This window comes from Pseudophryne corroboree, chromosome 7, assembly GCF_028390025.1.
Source record: "Pseudophryne corroboree isolate aPseCor3 chromosome 7, aPseCor3.hap2, whole genome shotgun sequence".
Taxonomy (NCBI): domain Eukaryota; kingdom Metazoa; phylum Chordata; class Amphibia; order Anura; family Myobatrachidae; genus Pseudophryne; species Pseudophryne corroboree.
In genome coordinates this window covers 243,966,693-243,993,169 of record NC_086450.1, presented here as the reverse complement: position 1 = coordinate 243,993,169, position 26,477 = coordinate 243,966,693, and the positions used below count along the sequence as shown (strand labels likewise).

At 43.1% G+C, this 26,477-nt stretch overlaps 1 protein-coding gene across 5 annotated transcripts in view; it reads left to right on the top strand.

The window, feature by feature from the left end:
- The window catches only part of MYLK (myosin light chain kinase), a 1,073,187-nt gene extending 1,059,617 nt beyond the window's left edge, over window positions 1-13,570 (top strand). For all 5 annotated transcript variants that reach the window (XM_063934067.1, XM_063934064.1, XM_063934063.1 and 2 more), the window contains 2 exons: window positions 9,283-9,411; window positions 9,504-13,570. In XM_063934067.1, the coding sequence (XP_063790137.1) occupies window positions 9,283-9,411; window positions 9,504-9,763 (389 nt within the window). In that variant the 3' untranslated portion in view covers window positions 9,764-13,570. The remainder of the gene's footprint in view (window positions 1-9,282; window positions 9,412-9,503) is intronic.
- The last annotated feature ends 12,907 nt before the right edge of the window (window positions 13,571-26,477 follow it).

Genomic DNA, 26,477 nt, shown 5'->3' with positions numbered 1-26,477 from the left:
ATAGGTCTCCCCCATAGCAGTGTCATTACTCCCCTTCCCCCACTCCTCATAGGTCTCCCCCCCCCCATAGCAGTGTCATTACCCCCCTTCCCCCACTCCCCATAGGTCTCCCACTCCCACATAGCAGTGTCATTACCCCCCTTCCCCTACTCCTCATAGGTCTCCCCCATAGCAGTGTCATTACTCCTCTTCCCCCACCCCTCATAGGTCTCCCCCATAGCAGTGTCATTACTCCCCTTCCCCCACCCCTCATAGGTCTCCCCCATAGCAGTGTTATTAGCCACCTTCCTCTTACCATAAGTCCCCCTTTGCCCCATCCATATCTTACCTTTGTGCTGTGATGCTGCAGTGCTGGGGTAGGGTTCTGGCTCCGCAGGCTCAGTGCCTGGCTTCCTCTGCAGCTGCTGTCTGTGCTCAGCCACAGGGCAGGCAGAAAGTGAAAGTAAAGTCACTTCCTGCCTGTGTGAGCAGAGATCCGGCTCTGTGTGCTGCTGCAGCCTCCGTTCTAAAGGGCCCCAAACACTAGAACGATAATGCCCTATTTCACCCCAATTCGGGCCGATATATTGGGTGAAATCGGGCATTTCGTTGTGCTTTACACCCGATCCGATCCGATGTGTGTTCCCGTGAGCATCGGATCGGATCACCCTAGATCCGACATATCACGGGTGTTGCACTCGTGATATGTCAGATCCCGCAGGAATGGCTGGGATAGTAAAAGATACATCGTATACAGAAGGACCGCATACAATGTATCTTTTACTATCCTGCCGCCCGGGAGGCTGCCGGGAGGTTGGAGGGAAATCCTAGACGAAATGACGGACCATCATGTCGTATAAGTGTATGGGGCCCTTAACTCTCCTCTCTCCTCCTGGCTGGCTGCGATAACAGAGCTGATGCCCCATGGCATTCCAGATGCCCTAGACAATTGCCTATAATGCCTATTGGCTAGGGCCAGCTTTGGGAGAGAGTGTGTTACTGCCGGTGTCCATCAGCACCGCACTGCACTAGTGATCAGACTAGTGTCCAGCAGCACCGCACTTGTAATCAGACTCAAAATAAACTACAGCTCCCAGCAGGCCTTGCGGGACCGGACAGGCTGAAGTGATCGCAAGGGCTGAGTAAGTCCAGAGCTACTCAGAAACTGCAAAAAACTTTTTCGTCCTGCTCGGCTGCACAAGCGTTCACACACTTGCAAAGCGAAAATACACTCCCCTAGAGGCGGCGACTATCTGTTCGCTGCTCTGCAAAAAATAGCTAGCGAGCGAACAACTCGTAATGAGGGCCATAGTGCCCAGAGTCTACAACGCAGCAGCCTACAGAGGAGTGAGCCCAGACGGAGTCTGCACACAGGCCTCGTTGTCTCTTGAAGAACCACTGCCTCATGGTACTCTTCAAATATTTATTTTGTATTTGCTCTGTCCCTTCTCTCCTGTAAGATGGGCACATTCATCTATTTACATAGTTACAGTCAGTGAGGTTGAAAAGAGGCAAAATGCCCATCAGGTTCAACCTGTATTCTGCGTTAATCTGTTCATATTATAATGCGCCTGCTGAATTAATGGTTTAGTACCGATTGACAGCAATGATTCCTACCACTTCCAGATAATTTTAATGTCAATATGTTAAATGCTATAGCCCCGGATACGTTTTCCAGTTAGAAATTTGTCCAGTCCGTTTTTAAATACATTTACATAGTCTGTCATTATTACCTTCTCCGGCAGGGAGTTCCAAATCTTTATTACTCTTACCGTGAAGAGCCCTTTCCTACGTTGTGTACGGAATTTTCTCTCTTCTAGCCTCAGCAAGTGCCCACGCTTCCTATACATAGTTCTTTTAGTAAACAAATCCGCTGCTTGCTCCTTGTAATGACCCTTTACATATTTGAAGATATATAATGTCTCCTCTTACATGCCTCTTTTCTAGTGTGTACATATTTAGCCTAGTAAGCCTCTCCTCGTATTCCAGCGACTCTAACCCTTTAAGCAATTTAGTAGCTCGCCTTTGAACGCTTTCTAGTTCCCCGATATCTTTTTTATAATGTGGTGCCCAGAACTGAACACAATATTCCAGGTGCGGACGTACCAATGATTTGTACAATGACAGGATTACATCCTCGTCCTTTGTCTCAATGTCCCGTTTAATGCACGCAAGCACTTTACTTGCCTTCTTTGATGCAGTTTGAACTTGTGTACTGTTATTAAGCCTGTTATCTATCAGCACCCCCAAATCTTTTTCCACCATAGTTACCCCTATATTTTCTCCATCTAGAGTATAGGATGCAACTGTGTTTTTTGTCCCAAAATGAATAACTTTGCATTTTTCTATATTGAACCTCATTTTCCATTTTGATGCCCAGATTTCAAGTTTAACTAAGTCATTCTGTAGAGACTCCACATCGGTTTCTGAATTAATTACCTTACACAGTTTAGTATCGTCTGCAAAGATTGACACTGTGCTTTCCAGGCCCATTCCTAGATCATTGATAAATATAGTGAACAGCATTGGGCCAAGTACGGACCCTTGTGGTATTCCGCTGACTACTGGTGCCCAGCTGGAGAACATCCCATTGACCACCACTTGTTGTACCCTGTTATCCAGCCAATTACCTATCCATGTACAAATAGTGTTTCCTAGGACAAGTTCCCTTAATTTGTTGATCAGTCTCCTATAAGCCACTGTATCAAAGGCTTTAACAAAATCTAAATACACCACGTCCACTGCTTTTCCCTGGTCAAGATTCTCGCTCACTTCCTCGTAGAAGCTAATTACATGATCTGTTCCTTACAAACCCATGCTGACTTTTGCTAATAAACTTAGTAGCCTGTAGATGATCCTCCATATTTTACTCACTGTAGAGGTTAAACTAACTGGTCTATAGTTTCCAGGATTATTTTTAGTTCTCTTTTTAAATAAAGGCACTACCTCAGCTATGCACCAATCCTTTGGTACCATGCCTAATCTAATTGAACTGTTGAAAATCAAGTATAGAGGTTTTGCTAGCTGTGTCCTAACCTCCATAATAACCCTCGGATGAAAACCGTCTGGGCCTGGTGATTTATTAATCTTTATTTTGCTTAGTCTCTCCAGGACTACTTCCTCACTTAAACAAGTATCTAGCCAAGAGTCATTACCTTCACTGTCGTTAAGCACTACTGTCACCTGCGCATCCTCCCTGGTGAATACTGAGGGAAATTTTTTTTTCAGTATTTCCGCTTTTAATTTGTCATTGTTTATCAAAGCTCCCAATTCATCTTTTCATGGGCCCACGTTCTCCTTCTTCAATCTTTTACTGTTTATATATTTATAAAACTTTTTAGGATTGGTTTTACTCTCTAAAGTGATTTGCTTTTCGTTTGCAATTTTAGCTGCTCTTATTACTTTTTTGCCTCTTTTATTGCATTCCTTGTAATTCCATTAGAGTTAAATGTTTTGAAAGCACGCCTCTTATTAGCCATTGCTTCTTTGACCTCCTTATTAAGCCACATTGGTTTGTGTTTAGTACTCCTGCGTTTACTGCTCGTGGGAATTAATTTGTGAATATTGCTTTCAAGCAACCCTTTTAAAGCATCCCACATTTCCGTAGTGTCCTTGCCATGAAACAACTCTTCCCAGTCAATGTCGTTTAATGCCCGTCTCAGCATATTGAAGTTAGCTTTTCTAAAGTTGAATGTTTTGGTTGCTCCCTTATAGCTATGTTTCTTGAAACTGATGTCGAAAGTGATCATATAGTGATCGCTGTTTCCCAAGGTCTCCCAACTTTAGTGTTTGATATAATGTCCACATTATTGGTAATAACTAGGTCAGGATAGTTTTACCTATAGTTGGGTCCTCGACTAATTGAGTCTAGAATTGATCTTTCAATGTATTTAAAAACCTGCTGCATGAATCGTTACTCCAATTTATATCAGGATAGTTAAAGTCTCCTAACACTAGGATGTCCCCCATTCCTGCTGCTTTTTCAATTTGCTGTAAGAGTTGTTCCTCCTCATGTATGCTAATATCTGGCTGCTTGTAGCACGAGAATTACTCTTAACGATTGTTAATCTCCTCCCTCCATTTCCACCCCCATCCTACTTAATACAGCCTTCCTCACTACTATCACTATTTGACGTGCCGTATATACTCGAGTATAAGTCGACCCGAATATAAGCCGAGGCACCTAATTTTACCACAAAAACCTGGGAAAACTTATTGACTCGAGTATAAGCCTAGGGTGGGAAATGCAGCTCTAGCCGTACATAGCCCTCAGTGCCAGATATGACCCCACAGTGCCAGATATGCCCTCATACTGCCAGATATGCCCCACAGTGCCAGATATGCCCTCATACTGCCAGATATGCCCCCACAGTGCCAGATATGCCCTCATACTGCCAGATATGCCCCACAGTGCCTGATGTGCCAGATATGCCCTCATGCTGCCAGATATGCCCCACAGTGCCAGATGTGCCAGATATGCCCTCATGCTGCCAGATATGCCAAACAGTGCCAGATGTGCCAGATATGCCCCCACAGTGCCAGATATGCCCCACAGTGCCTGATGTGCCAGATATGCCCTCATGCTGCCAAATATGCCCCACAGTGCCAGATGTGCCAGATATGCCCCCTCATAGTGCCAGATATGCCCCCTCATAGTGCCAGATAAGTCCCCTCAGTGCCACATATGTCGTTCCCCCCCAAGTGCCAAATATGCTCCCCCAGTGCCTGTTACTTACCCTCCGTCGCTCCCGCGCTGTCTTCTGAAGGAGGGACACGGAGCGCACAGCGCGCACCTCTCCTGTGTCCCTCCTGCATTTCCGGCGGCCGCGGCGGGTCTATTAAAGGAAGTGCCGGTTCGTGAGCCAATCAGAGCTCACGAACGGGTACTTCCTTTAATAGACCCGCCGCTGCCACCGGAGATGCAGGAGGGACACAGGAGAGGCGCACGCTGTGCGCTCCGTGTCCCTCCTTCACACTGCTCTCCCTGTCACACTGCTCTCCCTGCACTGACTCGAGTATAAGCCGAGGGGGCTTTTTCAGCACAAAAAAAAGTGCTGAAAAAGTTGGCTTATACTCGAGTATATACGGTAATAAGACTTTCTATATCATGCCCCCTGATGTTAGTATCTTCCCTTATGCTATGGACATCCTTTTCTATATACCGTATTGTTGTGCAATACTCATCAATAGGTAATAAATTTGGAATATCCTTTTCTATATACCGTATTGTTGTGCAATACTCATCAATAGGTAATAAATTTGGAATATCTTGGGCAATACCTGTGTCAGTAATTCCGATGTCAATACCCATGCAGATACCCTTGCCTGCTGATCTTTCGCTCCCCCCTTCTCCTCCCCCAAATTGTTCCTTACCCCGATCTTTACTGTTCTCCCTCTTTGTCCCGTAGATACTAGCTAAACCCTCCCCCCAGGCTCCTAGTTTAAAACCTCCTCCAACCTTCTAACCATCCTGCCCCCCACAACCGCAGCCACCTTCTCATTCAGGTGCAATCCATCACGACAAAAAAGATGGCGCATGACTGAGAAGTCCACCCAGTGTTCCAAGAACACAAACCCTTCCTTCCTACACCAGTCTCTAAGCCACACATTTAACTCCCTGATCTCCCTCTGCCGCCCTGGGCTAGCATGTGGCACTGGTAATATTTCGGAGAATATTACCTTAGATGTCCTTGCCTTAATTTTCTTGCCTAATTCCCTATAGTCTTTCTTATGGACATCCCACCTACCACTAACTTTGTCATTGGTGCCAACATGCACCAAGGCCGCCGGGTCTTTACCAGCCCCTCTCAACAATCGGGTGTGGTATGGAAGGTAGATAGTAACTAGGTTGACCAATATTGGTCAACGTAACTAGGTCGACAGGGTTTCTAGTTCGACAGGGTCTTTAGGTCGACAGGGTCTAGGTCCACAGGTCAAAAGGTCAACATGATTAATATTCCTCCACCGTTCTATCTAAACTTTGCTCAAGATTGTGAATGTCCCTCAGTCTCTTAACGGTTCACTCTAGATCAGTTACCTGGGCTTCCAGGGCAGCCGCTCGCTCACATTTCGCACAGATGTACCCGCACTCGGACTGTTGTGCCAGGAGCACATACATCATGCACGACATGCACTGAGTGAGATCCTCAATCTCGGCCCCACCCATTTTTAATATGTTCTAACTCCCTGTTACCTTCTGAAAATTAAAACAACAAAACAAAGGGACAATCTTTATATAAGTACAATAAATAAGGGACAAAAGGCCAATAAATAAACAAAGGACAAATATAGTATAAATTAAGTACAATAAAATAAAATACAGTAAGGGACAGGTGAAAAAATAAAAAGAGAGGGGCTATCTATATGTAAAGGACAATATATAAGGGACCAGGGGACAATAAATAAACAATTGATAAATACAGGATAAATGAATACAAGTTTTTACAATAAAATACAGTAATAGACAAAGAGAGACAATCAGTTATACATAAAAGTTAATTTTTTTCCTGATCAGTTTGATTTTGTAGCCCATGCACACTTTTTAGTATTAATCCTCAATTAATAGAAACAGTGTGCACTCTACTAACTACACCTTTCTAGAACTGGTGAGGATTTACTTTTGCCCAAAGAACGGCCTGATTCATGGCATGACTTTAACATGGTCCTGGAAACATTCCTTAAAAGTTGTTGTACATATTGACATAATCGTATCACGCAGTTGCTGCAAATTTATTGGCTGCACATTCAAGTAGCAAGCTCCCATTGCACCACACACGGGGGGTCATTCAGATCTGATCGCTGCTGTGCGTTTTTCGCACAGCGGGCGATCAAGTCCTAACTGCGCATGCGTATGCACCGCAATGCGCATATGCATCGACCATCAACAATGGGCATCGCTGGTCAGTGATGGGATGTTGCATAAAATCCGATCGCATGGCCGTTCGCAAAGTGATTGGCAGGAGGAATCCGTTTGTGGGTGGTAACTGACCGTTTACTGGGAGTGTAAGGGAAAACGCAGGCGTTCGCAATCGTTTTCAAGGAGTGTGTCTGACGTCAGTTCAGTCCCCGATCAGCCTGATGAGATTGCACTGGAGGAGTAAGTCCTGGGCTGCGCACAGACTACACACACTGGATTTTAGCAGCTCAGCGTACACAAAGGATCGCACTTTTGCACTGCGAATATGCACTCCCCCTGGAGGCAGCGACTATCTGAACGCACAACAGCAGCAAAATTAGCAGCCCAGCGATCAGATCTGAATGAACCCCACTGTATCATAGGTTTGAGATTGAAATCTGGCGAATATGGGGTTCATTGGAGCATACTGAACAGATAGTTATGTTTGTGGAAAAAGCTTGAGATGGCATGTACTTTCTGACATGAAATGTGCTAGTAGACATTAGAAGATGGATAGGTTGTTTCCATAAAGGGATTAACATTGTCAGCAACAATACTCAGGTAGGCTCTGGCATTTGATGCTCAATTTGATTTAATTTGATGACCAATTGATATGGTATAATGTAGCGTTCACACTAGGCTGTTTCAGACCACACCCTGCCTGATTTAAAAATTGCAAATTGCACCCTGCCCTTTTAGAGGCACCCTGCTAAAACAGCCTGCCCTGTGCCTTCCCCACCCATAGTCCACAGTGTCCCGTGGGTGGGAAAAGTTGCGGTTGTCAATCACCGCCAGGTGAATACATGCCATGTGCTTGCACACGGCATCTATTCATAGTGAGAAGAAGGCTTGGGGGCAGCCCAGCATGCCCGTAAGTGCTGAGCGTGCCTCCCAAGAGTGACAACGACGGGGCCGCATCCCCCTCCCTGGTGCTCGACTGTTTGCAACTTTATGCAAATACCACCAAAAAGTCCTTCCCCGGTGTACATCCATGCATATTAATGTGAAAGGACTGAGATGCCCATTTTCAGTGTCTATACACACTGTAATAACGCCTGGTGTGTGCGCCTTACACACCACTGTTGGCGCCCTATTGAAACTTTGACTGTAGCAGGTGCAGATGTATGGCTTTCAAAGCGAATAATTGAAGGAATGAGTATGTAAACTTTTCAATGACACACCCACGACACCTCCCATAAGATGGATCATCTCTGTGCATCTGTTGAGCCACCTCACAGTTACTGCCCAGGAACGCCCAGCACTGTTCCAATGCATTTCTGTTATCATGTGTCATCGCAACAGTGCCATGCAATAGCAACAAATCACTCAACTTCAGTCAACATTGGCTATGTGTAAAGATGGGTACACACCACAGTGGCATGTCGGCGGACCCGCAATCACGCTGGTTCAGGTAAATACATACCCTTAACGATTGGCTGCTCGATATGTCGGTTCAGACATCCAGCGGGGCGGGCATTTTAATTTGTCTTCCCAGCTGTGACATCAGTACCTGCAGCAAGTGTAGTGTTCACTCTAGGCTGTTTTAGCAGGGCGCTGCACCCTGCCCGATTTTTTTAAAGGCAAAATCCGCCCTGCCCCTTTTGCGGCGCCCTGCTAGAACATCCGCCCGCTTCCTGCCCTCCCAGTGTGTAAAGATGCCGTGCGCATGCGCACGGCATTCATTCACGCTATGGGAGAGAGCTGGGGGAAGCCCAGCACCGACGGTGGTGCTCGGCACGCCCCCAACAGTGACGTCGACGGCCACAGACGTCCTCTATGGCAACGTCTGTGGGCCGCACCGCCCACTAAAATGACGTTGGCGTGGCCACCCCCCCTAATTTACATGGCCAATATGCCCCCGGAGTCCGGCGCCCTGCCCCATATTAATCCTAGAAGGAACACTACAAGTGTATGGGTGGTCGGCAGACTGCCCGTACACACAGCTAGATGCACCAATATATCTGCAGCTATATCAGGCATCAGCTGTGCTGCAGAGCCTACGCTAAATGTCTGTGAATGACAATGCTCACAGCCATATCGGGTGATATATCGCTTAGTGTGTACTCTGCTTAAATCCAGTCCACTGTCTCATTCCTATCACACCAGGCATCTCACACGGTGTAGCATATTGAGGCTAGATGTATCAGGACATATCTTTATTGGCATTAAGTTCAGTTTATTAAGTCGACAATCATTACGTCAATATTCATAATATAAACATGTTCAGTATGTCCACACTGATGAAATGTCAACATGTTCACAGTGTTGCCAATCCATTTTTAATATATTTCTAATGCTAACCCGTAAACCTAACCGTTTGTCAACATTTCATTATCAATGGCTGCATACTGGTGATAGTACTATGGAGTGTTACATGAGAGAATATTAGTAATGGCATCTTCTTTCAGAGGACAATCAAGCTTTCCTGGAATCTGTGTCTGAGGAGCGACCTCCCATAAAGCCGTGTTTTACCAGGACCATGCTGGATATTGAAGTTGTAGAAGGAAGCGCAGCCAGGTTTGACTGCAGTATCGAAGGTGATGATCTTATCTATAAGCTGTACTATATGTGTCATGATAACGTCATATTTATTCCTCTATGCTTACCAACCTCCTTTTCTCTGCTGCAGGTCATCCTGACCCAGAGGTGATTTGGTACAAGGATGACCAGCCCATCAAGGAGTCCCGTCACTTTCAGATAGAATATGATGAGGATGGGAACTGCTCACTTACTATCTCTGAAGTATGTGGGGATGATGATGCCAAATACACCTGCAAAGCCATCAATAGCCAAGGCGAGGTGACCTGCACTGCAGAGCTCATTGTGGAGGTGATGGCTGAAGAGGAGGAAGAGGAGGAGGAGGAAGAAGAAGAAGAAGAGGAGGAGTGAATAAATAAATATTCCATATTGGACTTATTTCTAGCCGCAAACTACAAGGGGACTTTCACATTCGGATCCCAGAAAGTTACTACTTCAGAGAAGCTGGAAGGCATACTTAGATACCACTGTTTGAAGAGCATGTCCTCGGCCTGATTAGAAGAAAGTTTTTCCTATTTCCAAGGGCATTATCACTATTTAACTACCATATGCAAATTAATTACTCAGATTTGTGATTGTAGAGGAGCACATGGCTGGGATGGGGTGTAGGGTAAATGGCTTGGGATATGGCTTTAGGGTAAATGGCCCAGAATGTGCCTGTAGGGTGAATGACCCAAAATGTGGCTGTAGGGTGAATGACCCAGGATGTGGCTGCAGGGTGAAAGGCAAAGCACAGGTGTAGTGTGAATGGCATGGTTTTAGGGGGAATAGCCCGTGATGCTGTTGTATGGTGAATGGCTTGGGATGCGTTTGTAGGGTGGATGGCCTGGGATGCGGTTCTAGGGTGAATGGACCAGCACAGATGTTGTGTGAATGGCCAGGCATGTGGTATTAGGGGGAATGGCCCAGGATAGAGTTGTAGGGTAAATGGCAAAGCACGGGTGTAGTATGAAATGCATGCTTTTAGAAGTTATGGTCTGTGATGCAGTTGTATGGTGAATGGCCTGGGAGGCGTTTGAAGGGTGGATGGCCTGGGATGCGGTGGTAGGGTGAATGGCCCAGCATGGATGTTGGGTGAATGGCCCAGCATGGATGTTGTGTGAATGGCCAAGGATGTGTTGTGTGACTGACCTGGAATGTCATAGATACATAGAAACATAGAATTTGTCGGCAGATAAGAACCACTTGGCCCATCTAGTCTGCCCCTTTTTTTTTTTATCTCTAACCTTAAGTGATCCTTATTTCTTTGTAAGGATATCCTTATGTCTATCCCATGCATGTTTAAATTGCTCTACTGTCTTAGCCTCTACCACCTCCGATGGGAGGCTATTCCACTTGTCCACTACCCTTTCTGTGAAGTAATTTTTCCGCAAATTTCCCCTGAACCTCCCCGCCTCCAGTCTCAGTGCATGTCCTCGTGTCCTATTGCTTTTCTTCATTTGGAGAATGTTCCCCTCCTGGACTTTGTTAAAACCCTTGATATATTTGAAAGTTTCTATCATGTCCCCCCTTTCCCTTCTCTGCTCCAAACTATACATATTGAGATTTCTTAGTCTTTCTGGGTATGTTTTGTGATGTAGGCCATGCGCCCATTTTAGTTGCCCTTCTTTGTACAGTTTCTAATGTATTAATATCCTTTTGAAGATATGGCCTCCAGAATTGAACACAGTATTCTAGATGAGGCCGTACCAATGACCTATACAGTGGCATTATTACTTCTTTCTTTCTGCTGCTGATTCCTCTCCCAATGCAGCCAAGCATCTGACTAGCCTTCCTCATTGCTTTGTTACATTGCTTACCTGCCTTTAAGTCATCTGAAATAGTGACTCCTAGATCCCTTTCCTCCTCAGTAGTTTCCAGTATAGTGCCATTGCAGGATGCAGGATGTGTGACCAGGAATGCAGGATGTGTGACCAGGAATGCTGTGCTGCGTATGTTGCCCAGGATGTGGCTGCAGGGTAAATGGCAAAGCACGGGTGTAGTGTGAATGGCATGGTTTTAGGGGGAATGGCCTGTGATGCTGTTGTATGGTGAATGGCCTGGGATGCGTCTGTAGAGTGGATGGCCTGGGATGCGGGTGTAGGGTGAATGGACCAGCATGGATGTTGTGTGAATGGTCAGGCATGCAGTTTTAGGGGCAATGGCCCAGGATAGAGTTGTAGGGTGAATGGCAAAGCACGGGTGTATGGCCAAGGATGTGTTCTGTGACTGACCTGTAATGACATGCAGGATGTGTGGCCAGGAATGCTGTGCTGCGTATTTTGCCCAGGATGCAGTGCAGGGCGTGTGACCTGGGCTGTGATGTAGTATGAATGCTTCTACCCCTATAATCACAAGGAGTTAATGCAGTGCCTTTTATTGCCAAAGCCCTGGGGCTGGTTTATAACCCACTGTTGGATGATAGAACCCACTTTATTACTTTCTTGTCCATATTTGGTGAGCTACCAGATACCTCTTTTCCTTAAAGTTATGTAAGGGATAGTCCCTGATTTCCTGGATGAAAATAGACTTAGAGTATTTATCCTTTTATACTGTATGTTATTTTATGGAACCTAGAGGCAGTGAAGCTTTTGTTTTCCCACAAGCAGAGCAGTTATTGGTCTGGTCTCATAAAATGCTTTGATGTTCCATAATGTGAAGTGTGGGAGAGATGTGTGAGCTATATAAAACAGATCTAAAACTGTGTAGCAGGCAACAAATTATGGCAATAGGTTTATCTATGTAGAATGTTTGCAGAAGGTTCTGACAGAATCTAGTACTCCCCTTTCCGGTAACTAAATAATAATCTCCACTGTTGAAGAGCATGGGGGAACCTTGGAAAGACCCCTCTAATGGCTGGATGTAAATATCTGCTATTAACATATACACAGAATTCTATGCTTCCAGACACATTAAGGCAGGGTTATGTCATTTGATTTGAGATTTGTAAAACTTTATAAATATACAACCTGGCTAGCTAACAAAACAGTGCAGTTGTGAGTAGTCGGATGTGGCTAATCCCTGTTTTGTCTGATATTGAGTATACAAATGAGATTGCATCTGTTATGATAAATTTTGATTCCTACATTTATACAAAATCCACTTCTTTGGATTGCTATGCTCCTCTGGACTGTTCCTGCCACATAATGCAGTATTTCCCAACTACAAATTGTGTTTACTATTAGGATATGTGAAGCTTCTTTGGCCTAGTTAGCAAGTATCCAATATTCACCTTCTCTAGTGAGGTTTTAAGGACTTTCTCTTCTTACAAGTGCGTGAGATTCCTGCTCACACTTTGCTTTCACAATATAAGCACTTTGGGTTTTTTTTTGTGTTTTTTAAGGAGAATATATCAGATGTCAAACATTCATTATGGATCTGTTTGTGTGCCACACTGTGTGTATATAGATATGTCTCTCATTCTCTCCACATTAATTTAATACATAAGGTTCAAGGGAGTTTAGCTGGTCATGTTACCAGTCTTTTTAATAATTCCCTAAAGTTTAAAATCAAGAAATTTGGTGCACATTTTTAATTTGTTGTCTTGTGTCACTGCATTTATATTATTTCTGCCGTACACATCCCCCAAAAATATTTTTTTTTACCAAATTTGAATAAAGATTGATAATATTTACACCATATAAACTGTCTGTTTCTAAGATCTTATAATATTACAAGAATTGTGTTCTGCAACACTGTACATGTAGTGAAAAAACAGATAATATATCAAACCCACCCCAGCATGTTCTGTTAATAGTGTTACAGAGTTACTATTTACCATGACACAGTCATGTTTGATTTGAATTTTCTGTTTTTGTTAATAATGATAATGCTGTTAACATTGCTTAAAAGATGTCCTAATTTGAACTCAAAGTATACCCGTCTCTTGTGGCAAACATGGGGTTAAAGCAGCCTGGCTCACGTCCCAAATCTACTAGTCTGCCGGATGTACTCTATAACCACAGGATTGTCACCATCTCCATATATGGAAAGTGTTTTGTAAGAGTACAAAGCTTTTCTCACGTATTCTAACATGTGCTTGGCTATATTTTTATTTTAATGAAAATACACTTTTTTTTGCCAATTTGTTAAAGGCTGACAATTTGCGGTGATGAGAACACTACAGCTGTAGTTCCTCACATTATAAATAAAGACTAGCACATCGCATGCTTTCCTTAATGGCCGGGCTGCAGTTGTCTGCATCTTCTTTTATTTGTGTCAATATGTAACGTCTGATACTATTGATGAATGTGAATAGTTCATGTTGTAGGTGCTTTGCTGGGCAATGTCACAGGATCATTCTCTATCAAACCCTACACCCAACTTGTGCCACCCTTGAGCCCTCACTTTGCTCAGTACTAACTAGCCAGACCTTCCTACCGTGTTCCAGCATATCTTACCTCATCAGGACGATTACAGTTACAACTATAGACGTAGTCATGCTCAGCTTAGAAAATAGAAAAAAATCGTCCCGTGTGTATGCCCCATTAGACTGACACCCATACTTATTAGCCCTCCAGGCACATTTTGAAAAGGAGATAATGGTTTGAAGGAGTACATTTAAGAAAGCTGTATATTTACCACTAATATGGATAATTGTTTCAAATAGAACTAGGACAACATTTGTGACACGGGTTAGTGTCAAAGAAGAAAAATAACCGTTGCTCCTATTTTGGAAAAATCCCATTTCAAAAGCATACAAAAATAGAAAAGAAAAAGGGAGTGCAATAAATCAAATATTTTAACATACTAATAAAAATACAAAATGCACTGGGATGTATTAACTATATTTGTAAAGTTCTATGAACTACATTTTTTTTAAAATATCTTTTATTGGTTAATAAGTATGCATAACTATGCTTAATACAAGTATATTTTTATCAGTGTGTTATAAGATTAGGTATTGTGGCACTCCCTTTCTAATAAAAATTATTTTCTACTATGGAATATGATTATCGTGGCAACATGACATGTTGTGTTGCAGTGAGCTGAGAGACCCTCTTAGGTCTGCATTCACTGTGAGGTGTGGTTGTTGAGATATAATGCACAATCATGTGATTTACTGTGCCCATTTAGTGGGATTTATGTAATTTAACACACCATTTTATAAATCTATTTATAAATGGATGAATTGTTGAAACTGATGTATACAGTTATATATACATCAGTAATATAACACTAATATAATCAATGTTGCATTATATGTACTGTAATTTAAGGTCCCAAATTCATATTATGCCACCCATGGTGGGGAAAATTCACCATGCTACACAACAGTGCCTCCAACTCACATTACTCCACTTAATCCACACAGTAGTGCCCATAATTCACATAGTGCTACACAGTAGTGTCGTTTATTCACATTATGCCGCACAGTAGTGCCCCTTATTTACATTACACTACACAATAGTGCCCACAATACACATTATGCCACACAGGAGGGCCTGCAGTTCATGCGATGCCAAAACAGTAGTGTCCATTGTTCACATTACACTACACAGTAGTGCTCACAATACACATTATGCCACACAGGAGTGCCCGCAATTCATGTTATGCCACATAGTATTGCCCCTTATTCACATAATGCCACACAGTTGTTTGCCTTATTCACATAATGCCACACAGTTGTTTGCCTTATTCACATAATACAACACAGTAATGCCCCTTATTCATGTTATACCACACAGTAATGGCCCTTATACACATTATGCCACAGTAGTGCTAGTAATCAACATTATGCCACAGTAGTGCTTCTTATTCATGTTATGCCGCACCATAGTGCCCCTTATTCAGGTTATGCCACAGAAGAGTTCCTTATTCAGTTTACAGTATGCCACATAGTAGTGCCCTTTTTTCGTCTTATGCCACACAGTAATGTCCCTTTTTCACATTATGTCACACAGTAGTGCCCCATATTCACATTATGCCACACTGTAATTTCCGTTATTAACATTATACCACAGTAGTTTTTCTTGCTCACCTATTCATCATCTTTACCCAGATAAACCTGTCCCCCTTTTTCCACTTACCAGCCCCTTGGGTTTCTAGGAAAGGAAAGTGGCTCCCCATTGGTCAACAGTGGCCATCTTTCAGTAGCCTGCTATGTCAGCAATTTTCTGTTAGCCCCTGCTCCTCAACTAGATCTCTCCTGGCTAGCAGCAGGGGAGCTACTTGTGTTACAGCAAAAAGTGGCCAGGAATATGGCATCCCTGGCTCATTAAAATTGTACCACCCAGGGTACAAAAGCACCCTACCTCCCCAATCTGTGTATGTGTGGCTGTGTATACACACAGGAATCTCCCCTGTAAGTCCTGCATATGGTAATACAAATTAATAGCATGGTGATACAGATGACATCCTAAGAAATGAAAGGAATTGCAAGGTTTACAAGTATCTCATAAGTCAGTAATTATCTAATCCGCGTAAACCATTCAGTAGGGAGTGTCCAGGCAGTGCACAAAGCAAGTGCTTGAGGTGGAGGGTAACTGATTTTATTGGTGAGAAATGGATATTGTCCTCCTGTAGCATTGATATCAATGAAAGTGCTCTTGTCCTATTTGCTTCGTGTTTAACTCTGGATCTGAATTATGCTATCTTATTAATGCACTAGTTAAATATGATTTAATAACACCTGATTAGTGATTTAAATGAACCCCCAATAACCTCCCACAACAAAGTTTTAAACAAGCAAACAGTGGGAAAAAAAAACATAACATGTATTCAGACAAAAAAGTATATACAGTAGTCCTTCCTTAATTCAGTTTATGGCCTAGTGCTGGTAATGTATGGATAAAGTCACATCCCAGGGCACAGCTCCCCGACACTTACCCTGGTGCTGTCTCTTCCATCTTGCGCTGGAGTCCGCTAATCCCTGCTGCCTCCTCATGCACTATGTGCCAACAACCCTCTTCAGTGAATTCCCACTGGCTCTTGTGAATTGGCACTGTCATTTTGGAAATGGTCAGCTGATCACATTTCCACCACTAGGAATGTACTTTGCATTCAGCTGACCCTGGCAACAAATCAAGGATCAAGAGACCCTATTTAAATTCTTCCTGGACAACTGGCCAGTTGCCAGTGCAACATTGTTTCTGCAGACACTTTCCTGGTCCAGCAGAATCCTGTACATTTAAGTGCAGCTAAGCATTACTGTTTTCAGCCCGGTTGTCATGGTTTCAGAATTCTGATGATCTGTATCAGGGGGACCCTTGGATATTATGGACATAAAGGTTCAAAGGGGAGATACCAGGTAGTTTTTGATAATAGAACCGATATGGACTATAGCTGATAAGCTCAGATATCCATGGCAATCACAACAACACAGAGTGGCACTTTGGACTGGAATCTGCACAAGGATACAGAACTGAAATCACAGCTGCAAAATCCTGGGACCGGTCATACGGAACTCAACCCCAGATCTCAACACTGGGGCTAAAGGCTGGAACCCACTGAGAACTCAGACAAACAAAACTGGAAAAACTCAGAAGTGTGTAGCACTGAACCTGGAACCTAAAAACTCAGATAAGGAATCAGAGTCTAATGTCTCCAAGATTGTAGCTGCTGCATCTATCCACCTGGAATTGCTCTGATCCAAACCTGGAACTGTAATCAGACCCAGGAGGAGCCCCATTGCAGAAACACAGAACAGGACAAACCGAATCCTATTACTGACCTATGGAAATCAGCCTTAGGAATGGAGCAAGAGTTAAGATACAGTGCGTACTTAATGCTGGGAAATCTCCTGAAACAACTGCAGCAGATGGTACAGCAGGTACAGGCCAGGAAGGCAGGATAGCAGCAGACTGCTGATTACTGCAGACACATGATAATGGTAGATAACAGGAGTCCACTCAGCAGGATACAGATGACAAGTGAAAAATGCTGGTATTGCAGGTAATGCACAAAAATGTTGGAATGCAGGTAATGCTGGAAATACTGGAACACAGATAATGCAGGAAATGATAGATTGCAGGAAATGCTGGATTGCAGGTAATGCTGGAATGCAGTAAATACTGGAATGCAGGAAAATCAGAAACAATGGGATGGAGGAAATGCTGAAAAATAGTTAAATCAGGAAATGCAGGTAATGCTGTTAGGGAACTCCAGCTCAATTGTGTAAGACATCTAGAGTCTTCTGCCTACATCAGCTACTCATTGTTCCTGCTGTGCCTGATATGCACACCGTTACTAAGGAGGCCACCAGGACTTACACCTCTAGCATTAGGGGCTCACTTAATTGGCTGGAGACCGCAGGATTATTATCTGAAGTGGTATCTGCAGGCAAATGCACAATGGTATGGAAACAGTTAATTTGAGACTTAACTGTGGAATACCAGATATGTTCAGGATTTTGGAGCAAGATATGACAGGGATCTCACAGCATATTAATATGCAAACTGTGGATGTGGACTTTACTATAAGGCAGTATTGTGAAGTCTGGAATCAGTGCCGTAACTAGACATTTTGGTGCCCTGTGCCAGAAAGAGAACTGGAGCCCCCACTCCACAAAAAAGGGGTGTGACTTCATATGGAAGGGGCATGGCTACAGAATAGTAGCAATTCACATTACACCGCACAGTAGTATCCGTCATTTACTTTACACCACACAGAAATGCCAATTATTCATGTTACAAAATGCAACACATTGGTACCCCTTAAACACATTATGCAATACAGTAGAGCCCCCATGTTCCCTAACATTATTTTTTTCTATATCAATAAATAGAAGCTACAATATTAATCTGCAATTTGCTTTATAGTGAGAACTTTTGCAAAATAAATGGTCACAAACATACTTCATCCTAACACTATGGCAATGTTCAGAAGCCTGGGGGTACAGTATATTTACTAAAAATTGATTTTGGCATTTAAAGGGATTTGGCATTCGATTCCCACTCGAGTTTGATTGAAGAGATTAACTAAAGACCAAATTGAATGATGTTAGAAATTCGATTTTGGCTTCTAAACACCATTCTAATGGTAGGAAATTGATAGTGATGACTTTTTAAGTACCCAAAAGCATGTAGGGCAGTGTGTAAGTAGTAATAATGGATGTCCAAGGTTATGGTATGTAGTGCACCTACCTGCACAAACAAATCACCACATGACTGAGATAACCCTGGAGGATCAATCAGAGAGCACCATCAGCAGCTTCATGAGTTGAATAGTGCATGTATTCCAATGTGGCTTAATAAAGAGGTCAAAGAAGCATTGGCTAAAAAGAGGCATGCTTTCAAAACATTTAGATCTAATGGAGGGGAGGAGTCATCCCAGCATTACAAGGAATGCAATAAAAAATGTAAAAAAGTACTAAGGGCAGCAAAAATTGTAAACAAAAAGCAAATCGCTATAGAGAGTAAAAGCAATACTAAAAAGTTTTATAAATATATAAACAGTAAAAAGTTAAAGAAGGAGAATGTAGGACCATTAAAAGAGGAATTGAAATTCACCAGGGAGGATCAGTCGGAGAAAGTAGTGCATAAAGATAGTGAAGGTAATGACTCTTGGCTGGATAGTTGTTTAAGTGAAGAAGTTGTCCTGGAGAGACTAAGCAAAATAAATATTAATAAATCACCAGGTCCAGATGGTTTTCATCCGAGGGTTATTATGGAGTTGAAGTCACAGTTAGCAAAACCCCTATACTTGATTTTCCACAGTTCAATCAGATCAGGCAAGGTACCTAAGGATTGGCGCATAGCAAAGGTAGTGCCTTTATTTAAAAAGGGAACTAAAAATAATCCTGGTAACTATAGACCAGTTAGCTTAACCTTTTAAGTGGGTAAAATATTGGAAGGTATCTTGAGGGATAGCATGGAGGATTATCTGCAGGTTAATAAGATTATTAGCAAAAGTCAGCATGGGTTTGTAAGGGACAGATCATGTCAAACTAACTTAATTAGCTTCTATGAGGAAGTGAGCGAGAATCTTGATCAGGGAAAAGCAGTGTATGTGGTGTATTTAGATTTTGCAAAAGCCTTTGATACAGTGGCTTATAGGAGACTGATCAACAAATTAAGGGAACTTGGTCTAGGATATACTATTTATACATGGATAGGTAATTGGCTGGATAACAGAGTACAACGAGTAGTTGTTAACTGGATGTTCTCCAGCTGGGCACCTGTAGTCAGCGGAATACCACAAGGATCCGTACTTGGCCCGCTACTTTTCAATACATTTATCAACGATCTAGGGATAGGCCTGGAAAGCACACTGTCAATCTTTGCGGATGATACTAAGCTGTGTAAGGTAATTAATTTAGATAGCGATGTGGAGTCTCTACAAAATGACTAATTTAAACTTGAAGCCTGGGCGTCTAAATGGGGAATGAGGTTCAATATAGAAAAATGCAAAGTTATGCATTTTGGGATAAAAAACACACAAGCATCGTATACTCTAAATGGGGAAATTATAGGGGTAACTGTGGTGGAAAAAGATTTGGGGGTGCTCATAGATAATAGGCTTAATAACAGTGCACAATGTCAAAATGCTGCAAAAAAGGCAAGTAAAGTGTTTGCATGCATAAAACAGGGCATTGAGACAAGGGACGAGGATGTAATCCTGCCACTGTACAAATCATTGGTACATCTGCACCTGGAATATCGTGTTCAATTTTGGGCACCATATTATAAAAAAGATATAGGAGAACTAGAAAGGATTCAAAGGTGAACTACTAAATTGATTAAAGGACTAGAGACTCTGGAGTACAAGGAAAGGCTTGCTAAGTTAAATATGTATACATTAGAAAAGCGACAACTAAGAGGTGACATTATTAATATCTTCAAATATGTAAAGGGTCCGCACAAGGAGCTAGCTGCGCATTTGTTTTATTAAAAGAACTCTGTATAGGACACGTGAGCACTCGCTGAGGCTTGAGGAGAGAAAATTCCGTACACAACGTAGGAAAGGGTTCTTCACGGTAAGGACAATAAAAATTTGGAACTCCCTGCCAGAGAAGATAGTAATGGCAGACTCTATAAATGCATTTATAAAATGATTAGACAAATTTCTAACTGGAAAAGGTATCCAGGGTTATAGCATTTAACATAGTGACATTAATCTGGGAGTGGTAAGAATCATTGTGGTTTATTGGTACTATGCCATTACATCAGCAAGTACATTACAATATGAACAGCTGATCACTAAATACAGGTTGTACCCGATGGGGCATTTTGCCTCTTTTCAACCTCACTAACTATGTAACTACTATGTGACTTATGGCATCCCGAGCCTTTGTAAGCAGACAGCTTTATACTACTGGGTGACTCAGGATTAGCTGAGAATGTCAGCTGACACTTAGGCTGCAAGGGATTGGTCAGGAGCTGGTCAGCTGATACTAAACAAAGTGGTGCCATCCATGCTGCTGGGCCGGCGGGTAGCATCGCCATGTGAAATGCCACTGTAGCACCCCAAGTCCGTCACTTTGCATCCCTGTGCATCTCGTACAGAAGACCCAGCCATATACATGGTGATTACTATGGCTATGCGAATAGCACTCAGGTGGACTGTCAAAGCATGCCAAACCCTCACAAGCGGCCGGACAGATAAGAAACAGGAAGGAATTAAAAGATCTCACTACTAAAGCATTAAATCAAAAGATAATAACTCAAACTGAATTTGATTATCTCAATTTAAAAGATCTGTCTATACCCACAATATATGTGCTCCCAAAGATACATAAGGAACCCCCTCCACCCTCCTGGACACCCAATCATTACAGGGTGCAATAGTGTCACCAGTAATCTGTCTGCTTTTGTAGATTTTTATCTACAACCGTTGGTGCAGAATACAAAGGCATATTTAAAGGATACTGGTGATGTTTTGTGAAAAATTTCTAATTATGATTGGTGCGAAGGTGATCACCTTTGTAGTGCCGATGTAGGTGCACTATATACCATTATTGATAAAGAAAAAGGTTTAGCTGCAGTTTCCTGTTTTTTAAATTTAAGCACCTTGGACGAAGGATTAAAGAAGTTTATCCTAGAAAGTATTGCTTTTATTTTAATGAATAATTATTTTATATTCGATGGAACATTTTACTTGCAGCGGATGGGCACTGCTATGGGTACCAGGTTCACCCCAGCTATGCTAACCTATTTATGGCCCACTGGGAAGAACAGGTGGTGTTTGGTGGGGATGAGCTGGGGGTGAGCCTGGTGTCTTGGCAGCGTTATATAGATGATATATTTTTTATATGGAGAGGTGATGTACAGAAATTTAATGATTTTTGCATTTTTTTAAATTCTAATGAGGTCTCAATTAAACTGACTTTTACTATTAGTACTGTAGAAGTGTCCTTTTTAGATCTAATATATATATATATATATATATATATATATATATATAGATGTGGGTCAATTAAAAACTCGAACATTCCGTAAAGGAACTGATTCAAACAGTTTTATTGATGTAACAAGTCAACATCACTCCAATTGGTTGGGGTCGATCCCTTTTAGTCAGTATATACGTATTAAAAGAAACTGTACCAATGACGTGGTCTGTACTGAACAACAGAACAAACCGATCCGAAAGATTTAAGACTAAAGGATACTCTACTGAACTATTAAGGAAAACCAGAGATAGAGTAGATAATATTAACAGAGAGGATCTTTTGAAAGAAAAGACAAAGAAACAGGAAGATACTAATAAAGATTATCAATGGGCTTTTATAAGTCAATTTAATGCTAGACATAAAAAAATAGAAAATATCTTTAATGTCAATCGGAAGCTGCTCAAACAAGATACAATATTAGGAGGTGCTCTCCATGACAAACCCATTTTTATCTATAAAAGAGCTCCCTCTTTAAAAAATCACCTAGTGAAAAGCCATATTGAAGGCAACCCAAGACAGAGTATATGCACTAAAGGTTACCACCACTGTGGTGATTGCCTAATGTGCAAAACTGTTAAAAGTAAAGAGAAGAAAATTACAAATGTGATGATCAATGGCAAGTGTGTTGAAATAAAAGAATTCATTACTTGCCACTCTAAAAACATCATATGTGTCTTGGAATGTTCTTGTGGATATTTTTATGTGGGAAAAACCATTAGATGTTTAAAGGTGAGAGCAGCAGAACACATCTATAATATTCGAAAGGGATTATTGACACACACTGTCTCCTCTCATTTTAAAACAAATCATGATGCAAATGAGTGAAATATACATAGTTTTTATGGGATACATCAGATACAACCAAATTGGCGAACAAGGAATATTGATAAAAGACTGTCTCAATCAGAGATGAGATGGATACACCATTTAGGAACCCTTGCACCCATTGTTTTTTTTTTTTTAAATCAAGTAATTTTTTATTGAATTTTGTAACACATTGACATAACAAGACAAAACAACAACATTAAAATTAACTATAACAATTGCCATCAATAAACAGGTATTTTCAGATCACAGTTCGGTGTGCGTGTTAATTCTTTTCGCATATGTGTCCACGACAAAGAATATCAATATTATTACGAATGTCGCTCAAGTGCTCAATACCTGCCCGCCCAGCCATGTGCTACTCCAGCGACCCCACATCTCCGTAAATCGAGAGGTGGAACCCCGTATTTTATACATATGTCTCTCATGACGAATTACCTCGTTCACCAACGCCCTCCAGTGCTCCACCCTAGGCACATCTGCCGAGAACCAGACCCTAGCAATAACAACTTTTGCCAGCGTGGTGAGACACAGGACATATTTATACAGTAAGACAGAGTGTGTTTCCTCAAGATCTAACCCAAATAAACATATACCAGGATCTAATGTAGGGAGGGACGGTGCTGTCATGATCACATCACTCCACACTTTACGCCAAAAAAGGGAAATCTCAGGGCAATCCCACAGTAAGTGCCAAAATCCGGCATCGGCTGCCCGACACCTGGGGCAGTTAGAATCTTCCCTAAGACCAGCCCTCTGCATAGTAACTGGAGTACGATAGGCCCTGTGTAAAATATAGAAAAAAACCTGCTTATATCTTATACACGGCGTAGTGTATCTAAGGGAGCTCATAATCTGGAGCCACTGCTCATGGGACAAGCGCCCCAAATCAGTCTCCCATTTAATACGGAGATTATTTAATAGATCGGGGTAGCTTCTATTATTTAAAGCAGCATATATGGTAGACACCCTCCCCCTCTGACTCAGAGAAGTAAGCATCGTCCTAACAGGTGAGTCAACAATCAGTGGTGGGCCGTGAGGGAATTGAGTTTGTACAGCATGTCTAAGCCGAAAATACCGGAACAGAGCAGTGTTAGGTACATCAAATTCGATCTTCAGTTGCTGAAATGACTTCAGCACTCCACCGTGGTACAGCTGACCCAGCGCCATGACACCCCTAGCAATCCATATATTATCTAGCGACATCTCATATAGCTCAGGGTATGCACTATTGAACCACAATGGAGTACAGGCATCATGTCCCTCCCAATCATACAAAGTGTGTGCATAGCGCCAGATGAGCAAGGCTTGACGCAACAGGGGAGGCAAGCCAGGCGCTGAGAGACCAGAGAGGAGAAGCTGAAGAGGAGAAAGAGAGAAAGTAGGAGAGCACTCCGCCCGCTCAGCCAGAAACCCCCTCACCGTAGTACCCAGAGAATCCCCGATCCATTCACTCAGATGAGACAGCTGAGCCGCTACATAGTATAATCTGAGATCAGGGAGACTTGCCCCGCCGGACATCTGAGATCTGCATAATGTCCTGATAAAGATTCTCGCTGGCCTGCCACCCCATATAAATGAGGACAGAACGCCCTCTATAACAGTAAAGATCTTCTTGGGGAGGTAGACCGGAGAATTGTGTAGAGCATAAAGGAATTTTGGCTGCATCACCATTTTAAATAGATTAACCCGACCCAGGACAGACAACGGTAGCTTTTTCCAGCTATGAGCCTTCTCTTTAAATGTCGCTAAAATGGGGTCAATATTTTGGGCCACATAGCTACGCGCCATAGGAGTAATCCAGATGCCTAAATACTTGAACCGCAATGTCCATTGCAAAGGATACGCCCACTGTGTATTTTCAGGGAGAAGGCCAGAGATGGGGAAAATGTGGGATTTGTCCCAGTTAATTAGCAGACCGGAAAAGATACCAAAATTTTCCACTACCTGTAACACTGCTTGTAGGGAGTCATCAGAGTCTTGCAAAAAAAGAAGCATGTCATCCGCGTATAGCGCTACCACATCCACATGACCCCCAATCTCAACGCCCCTGACCCTACCATTACTGCGCAGCAGGCCGGCCAATGGCTCCACGGCGATCGCAAACAGTGCAGGAGATAGGGGGCAACCCTGTCGAGTGCCCCTCTCCAACGCAAAAAGCTCAGACGTGAAACCATTAGCCGTCACCCGAGCCACAGGCAAGGAATACAACAACTGGATAAAGCTAATAAATCGAGGGCCAAAAGCAAATTTCTCCAGCACCCCCCACAGGTACCTCCATTCTACGGAGTCGAACGCTTTGGCCGCATCAAGGGACACCACCACCGCGTCCGACCCCACCACATCACCCCTCTGGAGATGACAGAACAGTCTACGCAAATTTTGGGCCGTGGACTTACCTGGCATAAAGCCAGTCTGGTCCGGGTGAATTATTGTTGCAATTACCAAATTCAATCGAGATGCCAAGATTTTTGCCAGTATCTTGACATCAGTATTGAGGAGGGAAATGGGTCGATAAGACTCGGGGAGCAGGGGGTCTTTCCCTGGTTTCAACAGGACAATTATATTGGCCTCGGCCATAGAGCGCGGGAGAGCCCTACCCTCTAAGAGTAAGTCAAACAATTGTAGGAGATAGGGGGCAAAAAACGTACTGTATTTTTTATAGACTTCCCCCGGAAGCCCATCGGATCCCGGTGCCTTAGACGCCGGGAGAGACAGGATCGCAGCCTCCACTTCTTCCAACGTGATAGGTGCATCCAAAGCCCCCGAGTCCTCCCGGGACAAGCATGGCAAGGTCAACTGAGCCAAAAAATCCCGAAGCTGATCGTCAGAGTAACTGGCTCGGGAGGCATAAAGCGAGGAATAATAACTACGGAACGTCTCCGCCACCATTGAGCCAGAGTAACACAATTGGCCAGCAGAGTTCTTCACACACTGAATTACAGTTCTAGGGGAATCGGACCGGGCCAAAAAAGCCAAGTAGCTGCCATTCATCTCCGCCCGAAAATACTGCTCATGTCCTGCAAAAAGGAGTCTACGCCTGGATTTCTCAAATAAACAATCCGACCACTCGCTCTGCGCGCTCTTCCACAACAGCTCATCAGATCGCAAATGGGTAATAAGATATTGAGACTCCAACTGCCGGCACAAGGATTCCAACCGCACCTCTTCCCTCTTACTAAACGCTTTAACTTCAGAGATCCGCTTTATAAAGGAGCCTCGCAAGAACGCTTTAAAAGCATCATGTTTCAGCGGCAGATCACTGAATAGTAAATTGTCTTCCTGGAACCCTTCCCAAGCGGCAATCAGGTCCGCACCCTCCCCCAGTAGAGTCAACCAAAAGGGGTTAAGCTTCCACATTTTTGCACCCCGCTCCCAACCAATATTAACTGTAACTAAAACAGGAGAGTGATCCGATATACCCCTAGGGAGATAATCTACCGCCAGCACGTCCGGGGACAGATCAGGAGAAACCAAAACCAAATCAATACGAGAAAAAGCATGATGGGTAGCGGACTGACAGGAGAAGTGAGTAGCTGTGGGATTACGACATCTCCTTACATCCTCCAGCCCCAGTTCCCCCACCAGTCTTGCGAACGGGGTAGGGGACGCTAGGGGAGGGGAGGACGCAACAGACTCCCTCCACCTGTCCATACCACCATCCATAACATTGTTAAAATCCCCTAGGCATATTACAGGGGTAGCAGGGGACCGGGCCAGGAATCGGGCAGCATGACGGAGAACCTCATTATTATATGGCGGGGGGACATATACTGCTAATACATGAAACAATCTGCAGTTGATATGGGCTCGTAGGAAGACGTATCTGCCATATTGGTCAGTTTCACAGTCATCCAGGTGAAATTGTACGGACTTTCTAATCATTACAGAAACGCCTCTGGCACTGCTAGAGAAAGTGGAATGATACACGTG